We start from the raw sequence: 23,577 nt of genomic DNA on the forward strand, positions 1-23,577 counted from the left end.
TTGTAAGCATTTTAGTGCCAAGGAAGATTGAACAGCATACATGATGTGGCTACATGTGATGTTATAATGTTACTGGTGTGTGACTGGAACCTTCACTTTGTTGCGGGTCCTTCTTCCACACTAATACTTCTTTTGTCTGCTATCACTGTGGTTATTGACTCTGCGAGGAGTGACAATAGCTTCAAAACAACTTCTGTTTACCTGACACTTTTACCACAAGTGAGTGAGAGTGTGGGTTCACACACCTGCCGGTGGGTGGGGTCTGGTGGTGCTACTGTTTACACACTTAAGCACCAAGGGTGCTGCTTTATCTGTATACTGTAGCTGAAAGAAAGCTGCTGTCATGTTGGCTCGTTCTAGGCTACGCTGAGGTTACAGCAGAGGCAGGGATCGTTTGGATGGTTGACTCCTTCTGAGTGATGGGCTGTGGGAACAGTAAGGTGCTGCCTGAGGCATCCAAGAAGAGCTACGTAAGTGTGGTGCAATCACTTGTGGCCTTCAGCAAAGCACATGGTGGGGATGATGATGAGCCAAAGAAGCGTCTGGAGAAGCAAAGGGGCCCGTGGTTTTCCACAAGTGTCAAGAGTCATCAGCCGCCATCAAACAGCAAACAGCTGATAATCAGAGATGGACGACAACAGGACAAAGCTGCCAAGTATAAGGACAAGTTTGATCCACGTGTGACAGCAAGGTAAATGTTTTATAGTAAAATTGATGTACTAAAAAATAAGTTTTTTAATAGATAGTGTTAAAAAGCTGAGATAATTTCAAGTAAGTAATGTATAAAATTTCCTTGAATCCAGTTATACAGTATTACGTAACCTATTTGTGCATCCGTAATAATATTTTTCCCAACATCTGTTATGTTAAGATTTGACTTTATTCTGGTAAAAAAATAAATAAATAAATTTTAAAATCATGAAGATTTTTGTGAAGATGGCATCAGAAAAACATGCAGGTTTAATCATACTTGATGTCGGTGAAGTGACCTGATTTTGTCAAGTAACTTACTGTGTTAAAAAAAAGAAATGAGGAAGAGAAAAGAAAGAAATTATGAAACTGTTAACAAGTGATATTATCTAAGCCTCTGTGAGCTGCCAGTTTTTAACAATCGTTCAAAAATAGATCATTTGCAACACAAAGTAAGGTGATATGACTCGTTAAGAGCCTTCCAATTACTCATGAGAGCTTTTCTAATGTCACCTGCTTTCTCATTCCTGTCAGCCAACCACCAACCTTTTTTCAGTACACTTTATCAGCAGTAATAGCAGGCATTCATTTGAGAGGCCTTGTAATACCTGTAGACTGCCTTCCTGTACTTGTCAGGTGAAAACTTACAGACAGTTAAAGCAAGGACTGCACGTCTCCTTCCACATCTGATTAGTCACAGCTTATATAAAGTATTGCCATATTCATCTGTAAATCAGAATCATTGTGTGTATATATATATGTACATGGATTTCCTTGGTCAACTCTGCTGCAGTCGTCTAAACAGCATACAGATCCCCTCCCATAGATCACAGCTGCAGCTGCAGTGAGAGACGTGAGTGCTTTACAACACTGTATCATGAGATAGTTATGCTGTAATGAGTCATCTTTCCCCTTCTGCCCTGTCAGATACGACATCAAGGCTCTGATCGGTCGTGGCAGCTTCAGTCGCGTTGTGCGTGTGGAGCACAGGGCGACTCGCCAGCCCTTCGCCATAAAAATGATGGAGGTAGAGGCCCCAGAGGGCCGTGAGGTGTGCGCGTCAGAGCTGGCGGTGCTGCAGCGGGTGAGCCATGCTAATGTGATTCAGCTGATCGAGGTGTTTCAGTTCCCGCAGCGGGTTTACATGGTGCTGGAACTGGCGACAGGTGGGGAGCTGTTGGACCGTGTTGTCAGCAGGGGCCACTTCACAGAGCGGGACGCTACCCAGGCCCTCCGGATGGTGCTGGCTGGGGTGGGATACCTGCACGATCTGGGTATCACCCACAGAGATTTGAAGCCTGAGAATCTGCTGTACTACCACCCTGGAGCTGACTCCAGGCTGCTGGTGACCGACTTCGGATTGGCCACTTTTGGTGGCACAAGCATGAGGTCTGAGGTTTCTGATACTGACATGAGCAACAGGGGAGATCAGACATCATGGTCCCTGAGAACCACTTGTGGAACACCGGAGTACATGGCCCCTGAAGTGTTACTTAGGAAACCTTACACCTGTGCAGTGGACATGTGGGCGCTTGGGGTGATCACCTACATCGTGCTGAGTGGATCTATGCCGTTTGAGGAAGACAGTCGCACACGGCTCTACAGATCCATAGTGAGAGGAAAGTACAGTTTCCATGGAGATGTAAGTTTACTGGGCTTTATGTGCAGATTGGAATTTAGTGATGTAGAGTTAGTGTTTCTTAATAGCTCTGGAGGCAATGATAATAATATTATGCCTAGAATCACTTGGAAATACATGCATATTGGATAATTCCACGTCAGACAATTTACATCCGATGCCAGTGCCAAGTGTGCAGAGATCATGGTGATGTATGGACATGTAGCACATCCAGCTACTGCAACAACTCAATGACAAGGCAAGGCAAACACATTTATAAAGCACCTTTCATATACACAAAGGCAAGACAAAGTGCTTCACAATGAGAACGAGTACAATGAGTTTACAATGAGAAAACTGTAGAAGCAGCAGAACACACACAGAGTTAAGTGTTAATTAAAAGCAATGAAACAGATGTGAGCCTGGGTTTGGAAGTGGTAGCAGCATAGAAGGGAAAGGAAGCAACAACCAGTAACCCTGAACCAGCCGACCTGAGAGGTCGGAAGGATTCGCTCTGGGTCAGGAGAACAGATAAGATCTGATTTGTAATAGAAGTAATAGAATTCCTGAGTTGATCCTGTGAGAAACTGGAAGCCGGTGAAGTGATCTGAGGACGATGGACAGAACCAGGGAACCATGGAACTTGTGAGGTGCAGGCTTGCTATCTTTAAAAAACTTTAAATTTATATACAGTTGCGATAAAAAGCCAGTTTTTTTTCCCCCCTTTTACACCAACTACATCCATTTTCCCCAAGAGGCAGCTTTTGATTTTATTGTTTGGGAGCTTCACAAGCATTTATGTTTGTCCCCTTAAGAGTGTTTTTGTGTTGACGCTTGCAAAGAGTCAAAATAAGTATCCAGTGCAAAAACCTGAACTCCGGCTCCTGCAGCAGACACACGCTGGGGTTTTATTTTGCCAGGAATATTCTGTCATAGAAAGGTGGAAGTTGTCAGTCTGGTAATCTTCACAGATGCCTGCTCATAATGCCGACTTGACCTCCGCTTCTTTGACAGTCTTCACTCCACAAAATTCCCACCGCTGTGCCTGTCTGTCATGCGGTCAGACTGGAAACTTTGGGTCTGGCGTTGTGGATGCTAACCAGGAGCTCGCTCACATACGCAGTTTAGCCCCAAAAGTTGGTTGTAGTGATTTGGCGATCTGACGGATAACCCGGTGAATGAAACAGCTTTAAGTAAAACTCCCATCTACTGTTTCCATTTTGACATGCGGCCCCATAATTTTCCCCCCACAATGCAGTCTGAGTCGCGTCGTGTTGTGTATCATGTGCATGCTTAGGAATTATCACATCCGCTCGCATATGCCTGCTGCATCTCCTCGCTGCACAAGAGTGATTCACACCTTAATCATTATTATAACTTCCAGGAATAGCTCCATTATTCTATCCCTGCCGAGTATAAATAGAATTCAACAAGGTAACAAGGTGGATTTATTTTTTTACCCCTCTCTCTCTCCAACATTGTAAAGCACATGAAGGGATATGCGAAAGTTTGTTGCGGTGTGTCGAGTTTCTGCTTGGTTTCGGCTCTTTGAGAATGCTTCGAAATGGGGTAAAGAGGAACCCGGGTTTTTTTTTTTTTGTGTGTTGTTATTGTTGTTTTTTTTTTTTTTTTTTTCCTCTGTCACACGACTGAAGAGGGTATTTTTAACAGCCTTTTCTGTCGAGCTCAGTGGCGAGTTTGGGCTTGTTCTTTCACGCTGATTACACCCAAGGCTGGATTATTCGCTGGGCTTTAAGCCTGGCCCATTTCTCAGGGATGCAGTTTGACATTTTAGTCTGGCATACAAGAGGCTCCCTTACATAGGCCCTGGACTATTATCCCTGTGTTTACCGCTGCACTGACCACCAGCTGAACAATAGTGCAAAAATCCTTCTAGACTTTATGCAAAGGCTTATTTCACGTTTTTCATGGTGGCTTTCGACCGAGCTCATATGTAGGCCACACTGGTGGAGAGAAAATCCTTGGGAATAAACACACTTACATATACACTCTCACGTCCCAGTGAGATACAGTAAAGACATCAATCTGTAAATTCATATGATGACAATATGAAGATATCGTACATGGCTGAGTAGCGGTCCTGAGGCTTGATGGATCAGTCATCAATCACACTATCGTGGTGACAAGACACTTATTCTCTGTCATGTGCAAGTCTCCACCCTCTCCAGTAGACTGACAGCACTGTTATACACACACACATACACGCACTGTGATAATAATGTTGTAATGTGTGACAAAGGTTCACAAGTATCCTCTGCCATCACAAGGGTTCTCCATGGCGTTCAGGAGGGTGCTTCTCTGTGGGCCCAGAACACTTTCAACAGCCTGAGCAATTCCCTTCACATATTAAACTCAACTTGAAGAGTTTCATTTCAAATGAGCCGTCCAGCAGTTGAACAGAGTGACACGGCGATACTCAAAATGCACACACAATGCCTTTTATACTATGAACAGTAATGAGAACACTGGCTTCCACTAATCTTTTTTTTTTTAATAAATCACAAGGATTATTGAAAGGACAAACCTAAGATGTAAGTTTGGCAGCAATGAACAAGGATTCATTTTTAACTAAAGGTGTCACAAGTAATTTGATTGGATGTCAATACAATACTCCTGAATATAGATGATATAATAATATGGGCAAAGGCTATCAGGACCAAGAGAGCCTGAAAATGGTTCTGAGACTGATACTGGTAGAAGTAGTTATAATAATATATAATATAATAATCATCATTTATATTCATATTGTATTTTTTTTTTGCTCGCTCTGGTTCACCTTTGTCCAGTTATGAGCATGCACATGTGGCCAATATCGCTAATCCACTATGTTTTGAAATGGAGAATTATTATATTTAACAATGCGCCATTGTCCTGTTTAGTATGTCACACACCCAAACTGCAGAATGGCTCTCATCATAGCCTGATCGCTCCGCTTAGAGTTGATTTATTACCACTGACGCTGGAACCATGACACTCTGCGTCCTTTTTTCTTGGAGGGGATTTACAACCCACAGTGCTAACCACTGAGACACCAAAAAATCCCATCTATATTTAACATTATATAATTACTCTAGAGTTCCATAACAAGGATGTATAAATGATGATAGCATTTGGTAAACAGAGATGAAAATGAGAATATATATATTGAGTTATTTGTTTTGACTAAACAGTTAAATATGCCACTGGAAGAAATTTGAAATAAGCATTCAACAAAACAGTGTGGTGAAAAAAGGGATTAACTTCAGGTGCTATCATTTCTCCAGATGGATGTATAAAGATTTTTCTCTTCTTCTCATAGTCTATGCAAATTAATTCACAGGGGCTGCAATTACAAACATTCCTCCAAAAGTATCAGTAACCTTTTGTGTTTATTGAAACTGAATAGGGACATGGAGTAAATGTGTGGGTGTGGGTGTGTGTGTGGGTGTGTGTGTGTGTGTGTGTGTGTGGGTGTGTGTGGGTGGGCTGGGGGGTTTTCAACAGTAAAATGGAGGTGAGACTCAGGAATGCAAACAGCCGCCAGCACCTGCCCACAAGCTGGGTCCCTCTGTGTGCCCGGCATCCTCCGCCCCTTCCCTACTCCACTTGCAACACACACACACACACACACACACGGTGCATACATTCTCCCCACAGGTGCAACAGCCCTTGGCCTGAAGACCTGTAGTGCAGACTCACACTGATGCGTTTACTCACCAGTGGGAGGGAGGAAGGGGAGTTGGTGGGGAGGGTGGGGGTTGAGAGGGAGTCAGGGATGGATGGCAGGGCGGAGGAGTTTGGTGAGGAGCAAGAGAAGGGAGGGAGGGAGGGAAAGAACGGGTGTAGCCTTGGGGGATTTTCGCACCTTATCACTCAATCCGTTAGCTGCATGTAGGACGGAGCGTGTCCCTCGCACGGAATCAGCGCATCTCATCTGATGTGTGTAAGTGGATTTCAGTGTAGGTGTGCGCGTGTGTGCATGCACGTGTGCTCCTGTCGTGGCAGCCTTTTGTATGTAAAGCTCAAATCCTTGCATTAGTTCAGGCCAGACGGCAGCCTGGTAACCTCCTCTGCATTCTGCTGCTGTGTTATGGAAGCCGCACTTTCCTGACCCAACCCCAAAACATCTGCATCTTTCAGCAGCAGCAGCAGCAGCAGCAGCAGGGCAACCTGGGTAACGGTTAGCCCAGTGTGCCCCCTAGTGAGCGCCATGTAAAACACAAGCCCAGCCTGCACTTGGCCACAGTGTATTGTACATGACAGCCCAATCTCTCCTGCATCCGGGTATCGATATTGTGATTACTGTGGCTTAGATGTGACTTTCACCTGAATTAGCGATAACCCCCCCCCCCCCCCCCCTTTTGGACTCATTATGAGGCATATTTAAACTTGGCTTTCTTGCTGCCAGGTGAGTCAGATCTCATGTGAAGTAGTTCATTACTCAGACGTGCTTTATCCTCATGATCACATTAATCCAACCTTCTAGCGTTTTCTTCATTTGCTGCAATTAGGGCTTTGTCAGGTAAAGATGTAGCGCGCCGCAAACAGAGTCGGCGAGCTTCTCATTCGCTATAACAAGATGTTGCTCAATAAGCCAAGCCCTGTAGCTTTCTCCACTGCTTATGCCACACCGCTCACTCTCTCTCTCTCTCTCTCTCTCTCTCTCTTTCTCTCCCTCTCCCTCCCTCCTCTTGGGCTAGCTCTCTGCTCAACAGTGATGTATAACACCCGCTTCTTCCAAACCCAATAAAGCCTTTGTGTATTTTGACGTGAAAAATGTTCGAAATAAGGGAGGGAGATAAACTTCCTGCAGGTGGCTCGGTTCCAGGACGACAACACAGTTACGTCTCCTCTTCTTTAGAAGTTGATAGCAGGCAGGGAGGCAACTTTTACTACCTCTCAGATAATGTTTTCTGCACCATTCGCCACCAAAAGAAAATTCAAAAAAGCTTCACCATGCCTGGTACGTAGCCGGTACGCACTAAAACCTACGTGTTCCCATCTTTTCAAGATCAAGGACAAAAAGGAAAATGCTAGCTAAGGCTTGCTGCTATCCAGTGTGCATGGTAATAGGAAGCCTCGCCGAATCACCACCAGTGCTAGATGGAGAGGAAAGCCAGACTTGTTAGTCGTGGAAGCTCAATCAAACACTTTCTCTCCCTCCTGGGGAAACTGGGCGTCACACTGCCTGCTCATCAGGTGTGAAATAACAACTCAATGAGAAGAAAGTTTGAGTGAGAAGCATTTTTTACAGCTCGTTCAGCAGGCGGTCAACCCCCCCACCCCCCACCCCCTCCCCTGGTTTATACTTCCCGCGCACCACACACTTCTCTCCAGTCAGTGCACTGTGAGAATAAGCGAGTCCCAGCTTCTTTTGAATTCCTCTCACCGGCAACAGTCTCGCGATTGTCAATTTCATGCTTGATTAATTGTCATTACTCGTCGAGAGACAAAAAAAAAGAGGGAGAGAGAAATGCATTTCAGGATTAAAATGGAGAGCGAGACCTCCCTAAAGAATGAGATGTAGTCTGCGCGAGGTTGAGCGGAGAATGAGAGAATTCTGCACACTCCGATTTGACTGTATTTAGCTTTTTGTTCCCGCCCAGCCTGACATGGTGGAGACATTTCTCTGAGCTAATTGTCGAGCGACTGCCGAAACCTTTTTGCATCTTAAGACAATAACGTGAGATGGAAGTGATTAAAGAGGCAGTCTCTGAATTATGCGCATCATTACCTGACTTCATTCAAACAATCCCCAACTAATCATCATGGAGAGAAAGAAAACATGTTTGCTTCTTGACAGTGATAACCAGTTGTCCTGGCCACCTTTTTAACCTGATGTTTAATCCAGTGTCTGTATCAGTAATACTTTATTTGAAATAAAATGGAAGCACAAAGGTCGCTAATTTCCTGAGGCAGGCTTCTACGCTGTTGTCTCCATGACAAAGAACCAAAAGCCGCGATGAATAATTTAATGATTCTGAATTACGATAAGGATTCAGACGTCTTCTCTCTCACTGCAAAGATGGCATGGCAAATTTCAAAGCATTCTTGAATGTCAGCTTGGGTCATGACTAGGGGAATAATTTGCTATTTGAATTGACAAAGAGCAAAACATCCCAATGAGGCTCATCTGTGGTGCTTTTATTGTGAAGCTAATGCCAGCTAAGAATAAACACGCGCCCAAATCCCACACATACAGCCGGGGCTGTCCTACCTCCCAGGCTCCGCATTCATTCAGCCAAGACTGCTGCTTCCCCTTCCCTTTGCCCAGTGACATTTAGCTTTCCTTTGTGTTTAGTTCTGCTTGTTAGGCCTGCAGAGCACAGGGATCATAGTTTTATTGCTGTGTTAGAATGAAATCTTGCATCCCGCTTTGAAGAGGCTTTGAGTCTATGCGGGCGCCTCGTCTAGATACCTAGCTGAAACTTTTAAAGGATTACGGGTTTTCAGAGTGTGTGTGTGTGTGTGTGTGTGTGTGTGTGTGTGTGTGTGTGTGTGTGTGTGTGTGTGTGTGTGTGGGGGCTAACTTGACATCTTCTGGGGTGAATGCTTTCATATTCACACTGATGGCAATCACTCCGCTCTGCTTCTTCTATTCACACAGCCTTGGCCCTCCATGTCCAACCTGGCAAAGGACTTCATCCAGCGCCTGCTGGCGTTGGACTCGGCCACCCGCCTGACTGCTGACCAAGCCATCCGTCACTGCTGGGTAGTCACCATGGCAGCCAGCTCCTCCGTGAGGAACCTCCATCGATCTATTTCCCAGAACCTGCGGCAGCGGGTGTCTCGCAGCACCTCCCGGTGCGCGAGCAGTACCACAAGCTCCAGTGACGCTAACAGCGCAGGCCTGGGAAAGCTAATGTCATTAGAAAAAATAAAAACAGGAGCAGCATCAGGGCAGAGCATCTGGACTGATTCAGCCTCAGAGAGTCATACAACATCCAGCCAGAGGGCTCCAGGAGCATCAGCGCCATCCAGCTGAAGCATCAGATTCATGGGAAGTCTAATGAAGGGATGGGACCAGCTGCCCCAGCTCAGAGTGTGTGGCCATCACAAACCTCATAGCTCCAAAAATGGAGCCAAAGTGCCTGGGACAGGTGTTGTGACAAAAAAAGTTTCCTCTCTTCTCTGGACTTCAGTCAGGCTTCTCTAATAACCCAGACTCCCCCGAAGGCTCGGTTCCATCTTCCATTAGTTTCTCGTGGTCGAGTTAAGCTGTTAGTGAATATCCTTCAGTTTTGAGATCCAGGCTTACACTGAGACAGTGCTGTCCACCTCCACAAGGTCTTTAGCCTCTGGTTATTCATACAGCTCAGACTAATGGGTTCAGGGTCTCATCTAGATGATTATGAGTCACCACATTACCTGCCTGTGGAGACGTTGGTTCCAAAAAAATGAGAAATTCATCATTTAAGGAATGGGAGCTAATCTTAGCGAGGACGATGGGAAAGTAGAAGAAATCCTGCTTCTTCCACTCTGACCCCCCCCCCCCCTTTTTAAAATAGAATTTGCTCCCCCACCACCAAACAGCGGAAAGATTTAGTTTCTTACAATCTGAGGCAAAAAAGAAGCAAATTCATCCCAGTCTTTCCTTTTGTTGTCACTCCTCCTACATAGCAGCTCCCACAGTCCTGTTCACTGAATGCACAATCCAGACATTTGGTGACAGGCCTCTATCAAGTTAAAATGAAGCTCTGGGTTTAAACAGCTCTCTGCTCTCCCCCAAACATTATGAAAGCTGTAAACAACAGCATTTTCAAAATAACCCTTTTTTTCCGGTGAGAAGTTTTTGAATTAAAATGGTAATACAAGTGTGCAACACAAGGGGAGGAAACTTCTGAGAGGGCATTGAAATGCAAGTAGGATGCAAAACATCATTACCAGTGAAGTTCAATCTCGTTTAGCAATATCACTCGTTATATGTTGTGAATTTTTCCCCATTTTTGTTTTAATCATTTATGATTAATGCTTTTGGTTTCAGATGATGAGTCATGTATTGCGGCTGGGTCTACACTCAGGGATATACACTATCAGCGTGCGGGGTAGATTTGAACAAAAGCACTAGGAGAAGACTAAAACTGTAAACAACTCATGGAAAAAGGACTCAGAACGTGTACATTTCCTTCTGCTCTTTAGGAACAGCTTTAATTTATGTGTATGATGTTTTGTGCAATCAAGTATCTAAGAAGAGAGATCTGCATGAGATGAAACACAATTTTGTCCATTTTTGAGCCTCATACTTCACCAACATTCATTCAAGTCCAAGATGGAAATAAGACTTGTCGCTTTTTCTGTGCTATTTTCAATGTTTTTAAACTTCACTGCATATCCTTTGTTTTCATTGTTGAATAAATTCAATCAATCAATAAATTGTGTTGTTGTGGCAGCTACTGTCACTGATCAGTCAAGTAGTATAGCATGAAAGATCAGCAATAGTTTGACAAAACAAATATCGACACCTTTTAGATGAACCGTCAAAATGTTCCTTAACACAAAATACAATACATACAGTGCAGTTACACTCACATAGAAGCTCTCCCAAACGTAACCCCTCCCACACCCGCTGATTCCTCTTATTTCCATAGAAGAAAATAAATAAGTAAATAAATAAATATACTCATACCCATAAAAGTTAGGCATAAATTTGCATTTGCACAAATTTACATGCACCATCATGATAGGGCCAGGTGAAAAATGATTTCACTCCTCATGTTATTTGCCTGGAGGGATGGGGAAATTCATTGAATTTGTTTTATACCCATGGAGTATCCTCATCTGCTAATCAGGTGTGGTTGAAAGCTGGTAAAACTAGCTAGTTAGTGTTTGCTACTGCTGTCATTCTCTCATCCTCACAGATCAAGGCTGTGTTTAGTGCATTACTAAATTGCAAATGTGGATGATGTCAATGGGATGAGGCTCATGCATTATTCCTCCAGCAGAGAGCATTGGAGAGTTGTTAATGGCTTTCAATTGCCACAAGTATTCAGTGACCTGAGATCAATGTCCCTTTGGGAAGAAGCAAGAACTTCTGGTGTATTTTAGACATAATGTGTCAGAAAGTAGAAAAACACACAGTGGGATGTTAGTGGGCAATGAGGAAATCTGCTTAAATTGCTGCAGCAGGCAGTGCCTGGTTTCTCTTTATGCTTTGGTGAGTGCTCTACATTTGCTTTAAAATGAGCCACAGGCCTCAATATTTATTTATTTTCCTGAATTGTATCCATGCTGTTACGCAATTGACTCCGTATCTGCTGTTATCAAATGATGTTTGACTGCAGGGTCGAGGAAGAGCAAAAAGTGATTTGTTCTGCATTTTTATTTGAAACTCTGTCTGCAAACAAAATTCCATTCATGGACTGAAAAAAAAAAATTGAATTGAATTAAATCAAACTGAAGCCATAATGGAAAGTGGTCTTTTTTTCTCCCTCTCTCTTCCCCCAACTATTACAACTCCACTCTCGGTGCCATTATCTTTCAATAGGGAATAACAAACCAGCTGTCGCCTCAGTGTATTGTCCATCTCGTTTCCGCACACTGACTAATTCCATTGTCTTCTGCAGTTACAGTGGGTTTAGAGTGGGCAGTGAAAGCTGCTTGATCTCAAGGAAATTCACTGCATATTTACTCCCAGTCTTTAACAGAGTGCTGCAGATAATCCTCTTATTTTACTCCATGATGCTATGTGATCATTCGGCAGTTTATTTTCCACACAGCCCTGGGAACCGGCTCCTCTGTGGGATGAACTGCAATCCCACCAGTTGGATGCAAATAAATCTGCCATTACCTGTGGATCAGCTTTCATGTTATTTATTTTACTCCTCTACCTTGTGCAGCAGGACGCTGAATGTGTTTGTGGTGGAAAAGGGAAACTCCCAAGCCTCTTCCTAGGTGAGGTGGATTATAGGCAAGAAACTTGTCCGCAAAACTCATTTAGCTTGTGTGCACTCGGGTCAATATCTTTCCGTCCAGGCTTTAGTCTCATACAGTGGTCAGCACGGCCAAACAATTGAGAAAGCAGAGCATAACAAAGATTGTCTGCGATAGCGTTTGATCTCTAACACCAGCCTTGTGCTATATGAGGACGGGTATGACAGAAAGTGTCTTTTTCTATTTCTTCAGCTTTTCTCAGCAGAAAAACCAAGGACTTATTCTCTTTATCTTTGGCCTTAGTTGAGGAGATCATTTGCTGCTCGGGACCCTGAGACATAAGCCGGCAGATCCACTTGTGGCTGCTGTAAGAAAGAGGATAACAGGATGAGAGAGTGGTGGAGGTGGTGGTGTTGCTCATGTCCCGCATGGGATGTATACAGTAACAAACTGGCCCCTCCCCCTAGAAGGGAGATGCCTCCCTTTCCCGCTCAAGTTTGTTTCCATTCAACGCAAGTGCCTCTTATTTTTATTGTGTAAACCAAACACCCAGTAGATCAAATATTGGGGTTTTATTGTGAGCTGCTGGGTGTAGAGGTTATTTTCCTTAAACAGCAATTACAACTCCACTCCACCTTAATGATTAGAGAGGAAAGAATACTCCACATTTTCAGTCAGTAAATTGCTTTCCTTCTTTTTTTTTCTCTCTCCAGATGAACCTGCTATTTGCTGCTGTCCTGTTATTGTGCTGCAGATACAACGCCACAGGAACACAAGGTGGGTCAATACTTTTCTCATTGAGGATGCAATAAAAGTAAACTGTCTCATTATTCTTCCTACTCAGAAATTCTCATTTAGATTGTAGCCTGGATCCCACCAGTTGTGTGCCGCTCAGATTTTGCTCTTGTCATCACCTCGGGGGCCCCTGCTTTAAATGCAGTGTAGATTCAGACGGGATGGGACAGCTGTTGGACGTCGGTCTGACTGTGTCAGGGTGACAAACTGAGTCCGGCTAGAATCAAATTATGATTTAAAGAAACAGTCGGGATTTTGGAAAGTATACATTAGCCTACTTATCGAATCTCGGTATTCTAATGTCGCAGCCTTTTTGTGGGTCCAGTAGAGGTATTACACTCTCACAGTATCCCTGAGCTTCATAATGAGAGGAATAGTTTGACATTTTGGAAAATATGCTTGCATGTTTGCTTTCTAACCTAGAGTTAGATGGGAAGACGGTTACCATCCGGATGCCTTTGTACAAAGTATGAGAGCTTGATTAGCTGAAAGCAGTTGATTAGCTTAGCTTTGCATGAAGAGTACAAACAGGGGGAAACAGCTAGCATGCCTCTTGTCCAAACATTAAAACATTTTTTCACGATTACAAAAGTTGATTTACAACTACAAACTTGAGAATTGGAACTTGGAATTATTATATCACTTTAGATGTGCTGGTAGGTGACTTCTGTTACCTTTGCATAGAGCCCAGCTAGCTGTTTCCCACCGTTTCCAGTCTCTGCGCTAAGCTAAGCTAACGATAATCTTCAAACATGAACACCACTTTATGATTTCTGAAATACAGTCACCAGAAGCAAAAAGCTAATGTTAAGCTACAAACGAACCACACCACCATTTCATGACTTCGACGTCACCACCGCTAAACTTCCAACTGGTAGTTGGAGTTAGCTCTTACCTCTTCTATAAAAGCCTTTACTCTTAGAAAGTTAGTAATAGTTTGCAAAAGTGTGCGTATAAACACAATGTCATTTAGCCACTTGTTAGCAACCAGCCTTTGAGACGGGGGAACCGGAAGTGCTAAAATGCTAATTGCCAGGCTTTAGGACTCATTCCTTTGGCACTCTATTTACAGTGTTTAGTACCTTTAGTGCACCTATTACATTGAAATAGTGTGAGCCTTTTGCCTTCTGATGAGTTCACCTCAAGTGGTGAAAGTGTATTTGAGTGTTTCTTCAACATGGCTGTGAGGTCTAGTCACTGAAAAGTCACAGCTTTAATCCTGAAAACAGCCAGTTTGTGAGACAGACAGTAGCTGATGTGTTCTGACAGGATGCCCCCCCCCCACCCCACCACCACCACCACCACCACCACCTTCTTCCTTATCACAAGTCTGAGTTAAAATATTCAAATGGAAAGAATTTCCATGCGATTCTGAAGATACTGAATGACTTTGTGGCATCATGTGGCCTGAAAATGGACTGGGAGAAACTCCAGTGGTTGTATTTCCATGCATGTGATTTTGGTGGTAAAGCAGTGTACAGATGTCCAGTGTGGCTGGTTGAACTCCAGTGTGACTGCATGCTGTATGATTCAGGTCGCATGCTGCCTTCAAATGGAATTTATGATGCTGCATTTTTTTTAAAATGGAAAGTCAAATATAAGATGTATGTGGTTTTCAAGTGGCAGCTGTGAGAAGACTGTTGCGAAGTGACTGACAACTAAAAAGGACAGTCATGATGGATGATTTTGTGTGTTTTGCGTTTCGAGTAAGGAGCAAAAAATGAGTGGAAAAGAAAAGCGGATCTAAAGTAACTTCCCTTGGCTTCCAAAGTGAACGCCTCAATACCAAACCAGAAGGAGTAAAGAAAACTTCACCTTACAAAGATATGAAATGGTGCATTCGTGCGGCTGGATAGTAAAGCTTTTTGCCGGTTTATGTTCCAACTTCAGATCATTCAGATCACGAATGCCAAAGTCGGGGTCGTGAGCTGTGGAGAGTGTCTGGCAGCGGGGCAACACTGTGCTTGGTATACTGAGGAGGTGAGTGGCCTCGGAAACACTTTCTGCCTCATTCTTCGAAAGGATCACTGTTAATGCAACCCTGTGTACTGTTTGGGACTATGAAGAAGTTTCTCAATTCTTCAGTTCACTTCCTTTAGCAGAGCTGAATCCTTTGTGAGTCCTTTGTGCTCATTTATTCTTATTAATTATATTAATCATATAGATTAGCCTATATTACAGTTGTAGAATCTGACATACGGACAGATGGAAAATAAGTATTTTGGAGAGTTTGAAAATGATAAAAACCATTGGGGGAAAGGGAGAATGCAATCTAGGTTTAATTATACTATGCAAAAATAATGATATTATAATAATGACAGGCAGTTGTGATGTTGTAAAACTGAGAAAATCTAGTTGATCTAAGAAATGATCTAAAACCAAGAAAAGCACATCCCTGCCATGGTAGTAACATATGTTAAAGACCAATGTTGTCTTGATCAGTCAGATACACGCGCTGTGTTGTCCCAACATATATACCATAAAAACAAGTGCTAAAATGGGCCATCATATATGAGAGTGGTGAATGTATGTGTCATTTTTAATTACTTTTATTTGCATAATGAAAGATGCAGCTGTGTCGTGAGCAAAGAGAGAACAGAGACACACAACCTGCTTTTCATTATCACTTTCACACCCTCTCTATATCACTGTCATACACAGCATCACTGCTATTTCTTTATGCAAATGACGGTTTTACACTACAGCTGCATTGTGTATAGTGTCATTTAGCATTAACTGCTGTAGTATGTTTAATTTTTAAGCGTTCTTTTAGGGAGAGTGTTCATATATAAGAGATTGAACTCAACCTGAACCTGTGTCAAGAGTTTTCTAGAAGTGGGTCAGCACATATGGGAGCGCTGTGACACAGCCAGGGCACGGATGAGGACGGGCTGTCCTTTTGATCGCCTGGAGGACCCCAGAGGGGCCGCTGTCCTTCTAAAGGGTCGAAAGATCACCTTCCATCCTAAAGAACAAAGACACCAGCGGCGGTACAGACAGCCCACCCAACTCCAGCCTCAGACTGTTCTTCTGCACCTCAGGCCACGTGGGTGTCACACGAACAGTGCCGGTAAGGAAATATGTCTAAGCCAACTTCAGCCAGATGACGAGAGAACTATTATCTGCTGAGTAGTTTTTTTCACCAATAAGTGATCTTCTATATTCATCAATCTCACAGAGAATTCAAAAACAAATAAGACACAGTTGGGAAACAATGGCTAAGTAATAAAAGTACAGCATATGGAGACATTTCCAGAACAGCTCATTAGCCTACACACAGGATGTGCAGCCTCAGGAATGCTTCTGTTTTATTATTGCAATTGTGATGTTGTTTCCTGCAGACCTCAGTTCAGTGGAGGACACTGTCCGTCCACAGAAACAATCTGCCCAGTGTCAAGAAGTTGGGAGCTGACCTCATAGAGACCAATATTACCAGTGACTTCAGAATGGGTCTGTCAGCATCGGTTTTCTTTTCCCTCTTACCTGAGTGGTAGGCTAGCAAAATTTTTCTTAACTTTTTATACCTCCATACTTCACTTTTTATGGAATACCCTTGTGTCACATTCACACAGTCACACTCCTGGGAGCTGCCCGGTACACTCATAATCTTACCACTGAGCAGCGCCACTGGAGCGATTGGGGATTAAGTGCTTTGCTCAAGGACAACTGGTAGCTGCTGAAAGAAGGGAGAGCATTAGTTATTCACTTTCCACCCTTCAGTCACAAAATCACTTCTCAAAACTTTACACTGCTTCTTACTCACCCCCCCCCCCCCCCCCCACCAATTCATCTCCGCTCCAAAAGGTTTTGGTGCATTTGTGGACGAGGCGGTGATGCCGTACATCAGCACTGCGGAGGACACGCTCAGGAACCCATGTAAGAAGACCGAGCCCTGCCCTTGTGCCCCTCGCTTCACCTACCCCCATGTCCTGAGCCTCGCCGCCAACGGGAGCCTCTTCACGGAGCTCGTGGGGTAGCAGTGGATCTCTGGTAACCTGGATTTACCAGAGGGGGGGGGCTAGAAGCCGTGATGCAGGCCGCTGTATGTGAGGTAATGTGAGGAAACCCAGCAGGGAGCAGGACTGCAATACAGAGATTGTTGTTTTTGTGTGAGTGGGCGATGTGTGGAGGAGGTGGAAACACTGCAGACAATAGATGAGAGGGGCATTTTAGAATTCAAAGCTTCCTTTGGGAAACTGCACCACTCAGTTTTGGGTGTATTTTAAACTCATTATGAGTGAAAATTTGACTTTAATAATTTCATAATGACAAATTTTAGACTTAAGCCCTAAAGAGCATGAAGGCAAAGTATTAGGCTACTCATTCGCAAGTCGTTTGATTACACACAAAAGCAGAAAGGTAATTCCTTGCAAAAGCCTGTCAGAAACACTTATGTCTGTCACGGTGCTGTATTTACTGCAAATTAGCAGTTCATTGACTGTGTGATGTTCTTCACTTGCAGGAGGAGATCGCATTCTACCGATGCTGGTTTCCACTTTGCTGGAGACGGCAAATTGGGCGACATTGTGCTTCCCAACGATGGAAAGTGTCACCTGCATAAAAATGTGTACACCCAAGGAAATTTCCAGGTTTAATATTGAGGTTATGTTGTTTCATTTAATGAGATGTTTTAACACTTAATCCAAACATTGATTAAGACCACTACACACTATTTAGCATATTGTTTTGGTTTTTAAGGCACATTTTACAGAAACAGGTGTTTTTATTGGCATAATAATGTTGCTTTGGTAAGAATTTAGCCATACATTCAAAGGTGGTTAGGTTCATCTCCCTTGTGGAAAAAAGCTTTGTGATATCCCATGCTTATATTCACAAACCAAAGCTTTTGCTCAACAGAACAAGCCGTCACAGCTGGGTGTGCTTTCGCTCTGTTTGTAGAATGCTTTAGCTAGCTATGGTCCCAAGGAGCATGCAGTGTTTATCCTATGGACCAGATATTGCAGCGCGTGCCAAATTGATTCTCGTCTGCAATCAGAGCAGTGAAATAGAGGTCCATACTGCTGCAGACAGAAGTCAAAGACAGTGATTTAAAGGTCAGAATCAACAGCACAGTGCCCTGGGTAAAGAAGATGCTGACAGGCACACCCTGATGGGAAACAGCTGGAGAGTTTATGGAGTAATCCAAACCAAAGCTTTCATCTCTTAATCTCACTGTGTCTGTGTTGAGATGGCTATAGGTGGCTTGTTGTGAGGGAGCTCGAATGTGTATGCGTGTCTGTTTACGTGCTTGTGCGAGTATGTCTTTGTACCTGTGTGTCAGACATCCATATAGCTCTTTTATGAGGTTCACGAGAGTGTTGTGTATCTTGACCTCATTGCAGTGTTGGCAGTTGACAGGTAGAGTGAATATAGATACATTATTAATCTTTTTCAGTCTGAATAAATGGCCACCCAAGGCTGAAAATGTGAAAATGAATGTGCAAGATGCGGGTGTCGCTCCACTCTGAATGGTACTTATTTATCTATTTGGAGGAAATGGAAAGAATGTCAGGGAGAGTGAATGAAATGAGCGATAGAAAGAGTTGTTAGATGGGAGGGAAAGGGGGAGGACAGCAATAGAGGGAAGAGGGAGAGCGTGCTTAACTAGTGATTACACATATATATTCTGGCCTGAGTGTTATGCATTGCATTTTCTATCTGCCCTGTCAAGACTATCCTTCGGTGACGCATGTCGCCGAAACATTGAGACAGAGGAACATCCAGATCATCTTTGCTGTCACAGAAAATGTCAGACACTTGTACGAGGCACACCAGAGGCTATCACTATTCATTTATTATTCATCAGTTTTTTTCTTTCTATTTCTTAAATGCATTTTTTGGTGCTATGGTGAGTTGTTAGTCCATAGTAAAGCCGCAGTTACTGTGGTGACACCTCAGTTGTAAATGCATTAAATTACACTGTAGTGTATAGAAAGGGTTTCCCCTTTTTTTTAACAATTTTTGTGATGCTTTTCCCAAGAAATATTCAGAATGCACAAGCTGAAGTCTTCATGGATTTCACTTCATCTAATTTTCCATCCAAGGTTACCGCTGGTGATAATCTGTATTTGTTTTGCTGTCAAAAATAACATGAAAGATCAAAACCAACTACTTAATATTTTTATTTTATAAAAAAAGGCTAGATAATTCCCTAAAACCATTGGGCACTGTAGTTTTTGACAAACATCACTCAAGCTGGAGTAAATAGTGCATTTGTTGGGTCTATTTTCAGTGGTGGATTAATCTACATTTGGTGTTGGTTAGTATTTATGGCAGCAAAATGGTGTATTTGATATTGATGGCTCAAAATAAACTATAGAGCACAAGTATATAGTTATGAAGAAATGTGTCACCAGTGCAACAGTGTGGCTCACTGAGGTGCTTTTATTAGTGTTTGAACATTGAAGGTCTATATCAGGCTGTGACAACACAGATAATACTTTGGATCAATTCATTGTTGGTTTTGGGCTTTTATGGGATTTCTTGACAGTATAGAATATAATCAAAACTGATATTATAAGTGGTTTTTTTTCCTCCCGGAGTCCATATCAGATTCACCCACTTTCACATAGACTACCTTCATCCAGCAGAGGGAGTGATTTCTGACTGTGACCAATTCAAGCATCCATGCTTTGACAGTATATTCAGTATAAACAGTAACAGAATGGCTGCTAGAAAGAGGAGCTGACAGACTGTCAATAAGCATATAGTATATTCATGTATAGCAAGGATATTGTCGCTTTGCTTCAGGGCCTAAAAAGCATCTTCCCAAAATGTGCAGTCAGAACGCTCTCCAACAACTCCCACAACAGCCTGCAGATAATAGTCGACATATATTATGTAAGTGATGCAGAAACTCCCTTCCTACAAAGGTCATTAGCCTTATATGTGTAGCCTGCTTACACGTTCCCATCTTTAAGAGGTTAACTGCTCTATTGACTACAGGCGCTGACCTCTGAGGTTGTTATGGAGAACAGCAAGCTGCCCCCAGGCTATCACATCTCCTATACTTCACACTGTAAGGACCACAGGCTGAGGCGCGGTGAACAAGGGAGGAGGTGCTCCGACATCTCCATAGGTGATGAGGTGGGTAGTGGCTGGCTCTGTGTGTGGTAAATTGTCTAAGTGCTGCTGTTAGCATGTGGCCATTGGCAGTTGAAGCAGTGGTAATGCCAATTATGATTACCTCATTAGTGGAGCATTATAATTGTGCTGAAGGAATTCTCACCTCCCTTCTAGGTGAGCTTCAATGTAAGCATTACAGCACCTCAGTGTGTGACTGCTTCACAAAGACCATCCCGTGTTATTATTAAGCCCCAAGGCTATAGGTTGAGGTCCTGCTGAGCCCCATATGTGAGTGCTCATGCCAAAAGTACATGGTCCCACACAGTCCTTCATGTAGCTATGGCAACAGCGCTCTGGAGTGTGGTGCATGGAGGCAGGTGAAGTAGCTTAATGGCATCGATTTTGATAACAAGCCTAATTTCAAGTCATTCAGGGTGGAATCAAGCAACAGATATTTGTTTCTATGTTACAGGTGTAAAGGGGGGAGAGTTGAAACATTTGGCGAATGCGATCAAGCACAGTCACGCAGGGTGGTTGACTCCTACCTTTGCCGCCACGATAATGTATCAGAAGTGTGCGGTGGACACGGAGAGTGTGTTTGCGGGAAGTGTGTGTGTCATAAGAGCAGCTCTGTGAATGCGGTGATTTCAGCTGTGATCATTACCGAGGACTGCAGCGTGGAGGTATGGACAACACATATAGGCAACCACTGTCAAATAATATGTGTCACATATTCCAAGAGGTGATCATATCTCATTTCTTTTATCATGTTTTACTACACCAGGTCTGCGGGGTGTGTATGTGTCTCCCGGCATTCAGTGGTGGAGCGTGTGAGTGCCCTCTCAGCTTGGAGTCTTGTTTGTCTCAGGACGGACAGATTTGTGCAGACAGAGGGGACTGTCACTGTGGCACCTGCATTTGCCATGACGACCGCTTTCAAGGCCAAACTTGTGAGCTTTGCCCCTCCTGCCCCAGCGTCTGCACCTTGCACAAAGTACAATGACTTTTCTAGTTCAGGCAAATTACGTGACAATTCAAATGGAGTTCTGGCACAAATTTCTTCAGAGGTTTCAGGTCTGTTTACACTGATGATTCTTTTCCACAGAGCATTCATCTTGTGCTGGGCATTCTCACTGGGCTTGAATCCAGAGGAGTGCGAAATGAGATGTTCCACCCTGAACCTCACTCTGGTAGGTCAGACTGGTGTCTTAGCAACAGTAGCCCCCTCTTCAGGCCTTCACAAGTGTATGGAAGTAGACACAGATGGCTGCAGAGTGCACTTCCTGCTGAGCACTGGACAAAAAGAAGACTCTATCCATGCTCATGTAGCTCTTGAATGAGGTAGGCAGAGCAGAGTCTCTATATTTTTTTCTTTTTTTTTCATGACTGCAACAATACATCATCAACAACAGCACAGTTCAATAACTTATGCCAGTTACAGCAGCTCTAGGGATTTTTCTTTTATGTAAAAATTGATCTTCTGTATATCCTAATAATGAATCACAAAGTAGGGCTTCAGCAGAGAAACTTGTCTCTTAGATCAGTACCCTTTTTTGCATATGGTTCCCCTCTGCACCCACACAAACTGACAAAGTAGTTTGTCATGTGCAGTCTTCTAATATTACTTTAAGTCATCTGTGTACTGTAATTCACTGTAATTCTTCAAAAAAGTTACATGGTGCTGCTTGGATTGAAATAAATATTAGCAATCAATCTCAAGAGTCTGTTAATGACAAAGAGGTATGGCTTCCTCTGTTTCTCAAGATTGCCCATCAGGTCCAAACGTGATCCTGATTACCGCAGTGCTATCAGCCTCTGTTGTGGTGCTGGGTGTGGCTTTGTTGCTGCTATGGAAACTACTCACCAGCATCTATGACCGCAGGGAGTTTGCCCGCTTCCAGAAAGAGCTGGAGCAGAGACACTGGAGCAGGTTGAGCCCTGCCCAAACAAATCCTTCTGTCAGTGCTTGTCAGTCAGAGGTTGTACAGGAAAACGTAGGAATTTGTCTCTGTGACACTGGTGCAGAGACATTTTGACAACTAACATGGTAAAACAAGAGCGTACTGTAGACGTGGTACAGAGATAACAGGAAAAAATCAAAGGACAGGCATGAGATATTTGGTTTTGTATGCATGTGTCAACTATTTTATGCTGAGATTACAATAGAAAATGAAAAACCCGTGCTTGGTCACTAATGCCTTCAATTTACCAGCAGTAATATGACACAAAATGAGTATTATCCCTGCACAATGAAACGTTTCCACTCTGTTTCAGATCGACAACCCCATCTACAAGAGTGCCATCACAACAGTTGTCAACCCGAAATCTAAAGAACAGTGATAGCAGCCGTGGAAAGAGATCTACTTTTCAATCGGGATCCCTGTTGTGCAGCACAATGAAACAACATTCTTCATCTGAACTGTTGTCAGCAGTTGGTCCAGCTTGTTTGGCGGGGGGTGGGGGTTGTTGAAACGGATGTTGATGTCTGACTTGCTTCCTTTGATCTCAATATGCAACCCCGGACTACCAGTCTCCAAGCCTTCATTGCATGCACTGCACACACACAAAATCAAACAGAATCCCCCTACATAAACTACTTTTTGTATAAGGTTAGTTGTCTGTTAATGCTCTCATGTTATTAAAATCCACAAAAGCTAATTACATATTCAGTAAGGCACATGCAAGGAGAATCTCCCATATATGCCGACGGTCGGATCAGCAGTGTCACTTAGGTCTCAGAAGGCAAGAGGCAGTGAGGTGAGCATTCTGCATTATGCCTTGTAATGCCAGTGGAGACACGGGTCTTTACACGGGTCTCCACTGCCCTCTAGATGAGGGGAGAAGAAAGTGACACCCTGCTGGAAATGATGAGGCAGCTAACCCATTCATGTACAATTCACACATAGTCATAGAAAAAGCTATTTTTGACACCAACATGAAACCTCGAGTCTTGGTGCTTTTGTATTCCCACAGACACCTGTGAATTCATCAAACAGAGCGCTGCAGGCTTGAAATGGTGCAATATACTGTGCAACTTTAAAGAAAAAGAAAAGCAGCTAGTGTACGTGCCAGCCACTTTGCCAGTGCACTAAGCTGAATCGGGTAAGCACAGAGAAACAATGCAATGTTCAAATCTAAATGGATATTAGGGTTTTTCCACTGCCTACAGATGGTTGCTGATGACCTTGCTTGGAGAGTAGCAAAGCGATATTAATCATAGCGATGCCTCCTCCACTCCCAGAGTCACTGGGCAGGCAGGCATGCATGCATGCAACTTTAACACAGCCAGCGGGTGGTGGGAGGTGGGAGGTGGTAGGAGGTGGTGGTGGTGGTGGAGCATCAGAGAAAATGACTCCATATGCTTCCACTATGCAGCATTCTCTTTCATCTGTGTGTGATCATAAAAAAAATGTCTAGTGCAAAAAATCACAGCGTCAGAGGAGGCAGCAGAGGCAGCAGCCCTGCCCTGCGACAAGTCTCATGTGAAGGGGCAGAGATGGTGGGGGGAGTGTTGTGGAGGGGGGAGGGGGGAGGGAGAT

General features: G+C 43.6%; 1 protein-coding gene and 1 long non-coding RNA gene across 3 annotated transcripts; both read left to right on the plus strand.

Annotated features, from left to right (window-relative positions):
- Positions 1 to 419: 419 nt before the first annotated feature.
- LOC130161676 (serine/threonine-protein kinase H1-like) lies at positions 420 to 9,293 on the plus strand. Its single transcript, XM_056365091.1, has 4 exons — positions 420 to 691; positions 1,618 to 2,079; positions 2,113 to 2,332; positions 8,916 to 9,293. The coding sequence occupies exons 1-4, from the start codon at positions 420 to 422 to the stop codon at positions 9,291 to 9,293; spliced, it is 1,332 nt and encodes a 443-aa protein (XP_056221066.1).
- A 1,988-nt stretch (positions 9,294 to 11,281) lies between these two features.
- LOC130160967 (uncharacterized) lies at positions 11,282 to 23,520 on the plus strand. 2 transcript variants are annotated; one of them, XR_008826077.1, is made up of 11 exons: positions 11,282 to 11,462; positions 12,892 to 12,955; positions 14,864 to 14,953; positions 15,797 to 16,019; positions 16,315 to 17,024; positions 17,436 to 17,562; positions 19,919 to 20,059; positions 20,511 to 20,721; positions 20,823 to 21,032; positions 21,144 to 21,379; positions 22,313 to 23,520. It is a non-coding gene; the product is annotated as an uncharacterized LOC130160967 (long non-coding RNA). The 2 variants fall into 2 exon arrangements; XR_008826078.1 differs by having other exon boundaries at positions 20,823 to 20,988.
- Positions 23,521 to 23,577: the final 57 nt, after the last annotated feature.

Source organism: Seriola aureovittata, chromosome 20 (assembly GCF_021018895.1).
Source record: "Seriola aureovittata isolate HTS-2021-v1 ecotype China chromosome 20, ASM2101889v1, whole genome shotgun sequence".
NCBI classification, from domain to species: domain Eukaryota; kingdom Metazoa; phylum Chordata; class Actinopteri; order Carangiformes; family Carangidae; genus Seriola; species Seriola aureovittata.

What these genes read in the sequence shown, in the direction of transcription:
- LOC130161676 (XM_056365091.1), top strand. Translation starts at nt 420, where the DNA reads ATGGGCTGTGGGAACAGTAAGGTGCTGCCTGAGGCATCCAAGAAGAGC. An exon ending in GATCCACGTGTGACAGCAAG is followed by an intron (nt 692 to 1,617) that starts GTAAATGTTTTA and finishes CTGCCCTGTCAG; the next exon opens with ATACGACATCAAGGCTCTGA. An exon ending in AGTACAGTTTCCATGGAGAT is followed by an intron (nt 2,333 to 8,915) that starts GTAAGTTTACTG and finishes CTATTCACACAG; the next exon opens with CCTTGGCCCTCCATGTCCAA.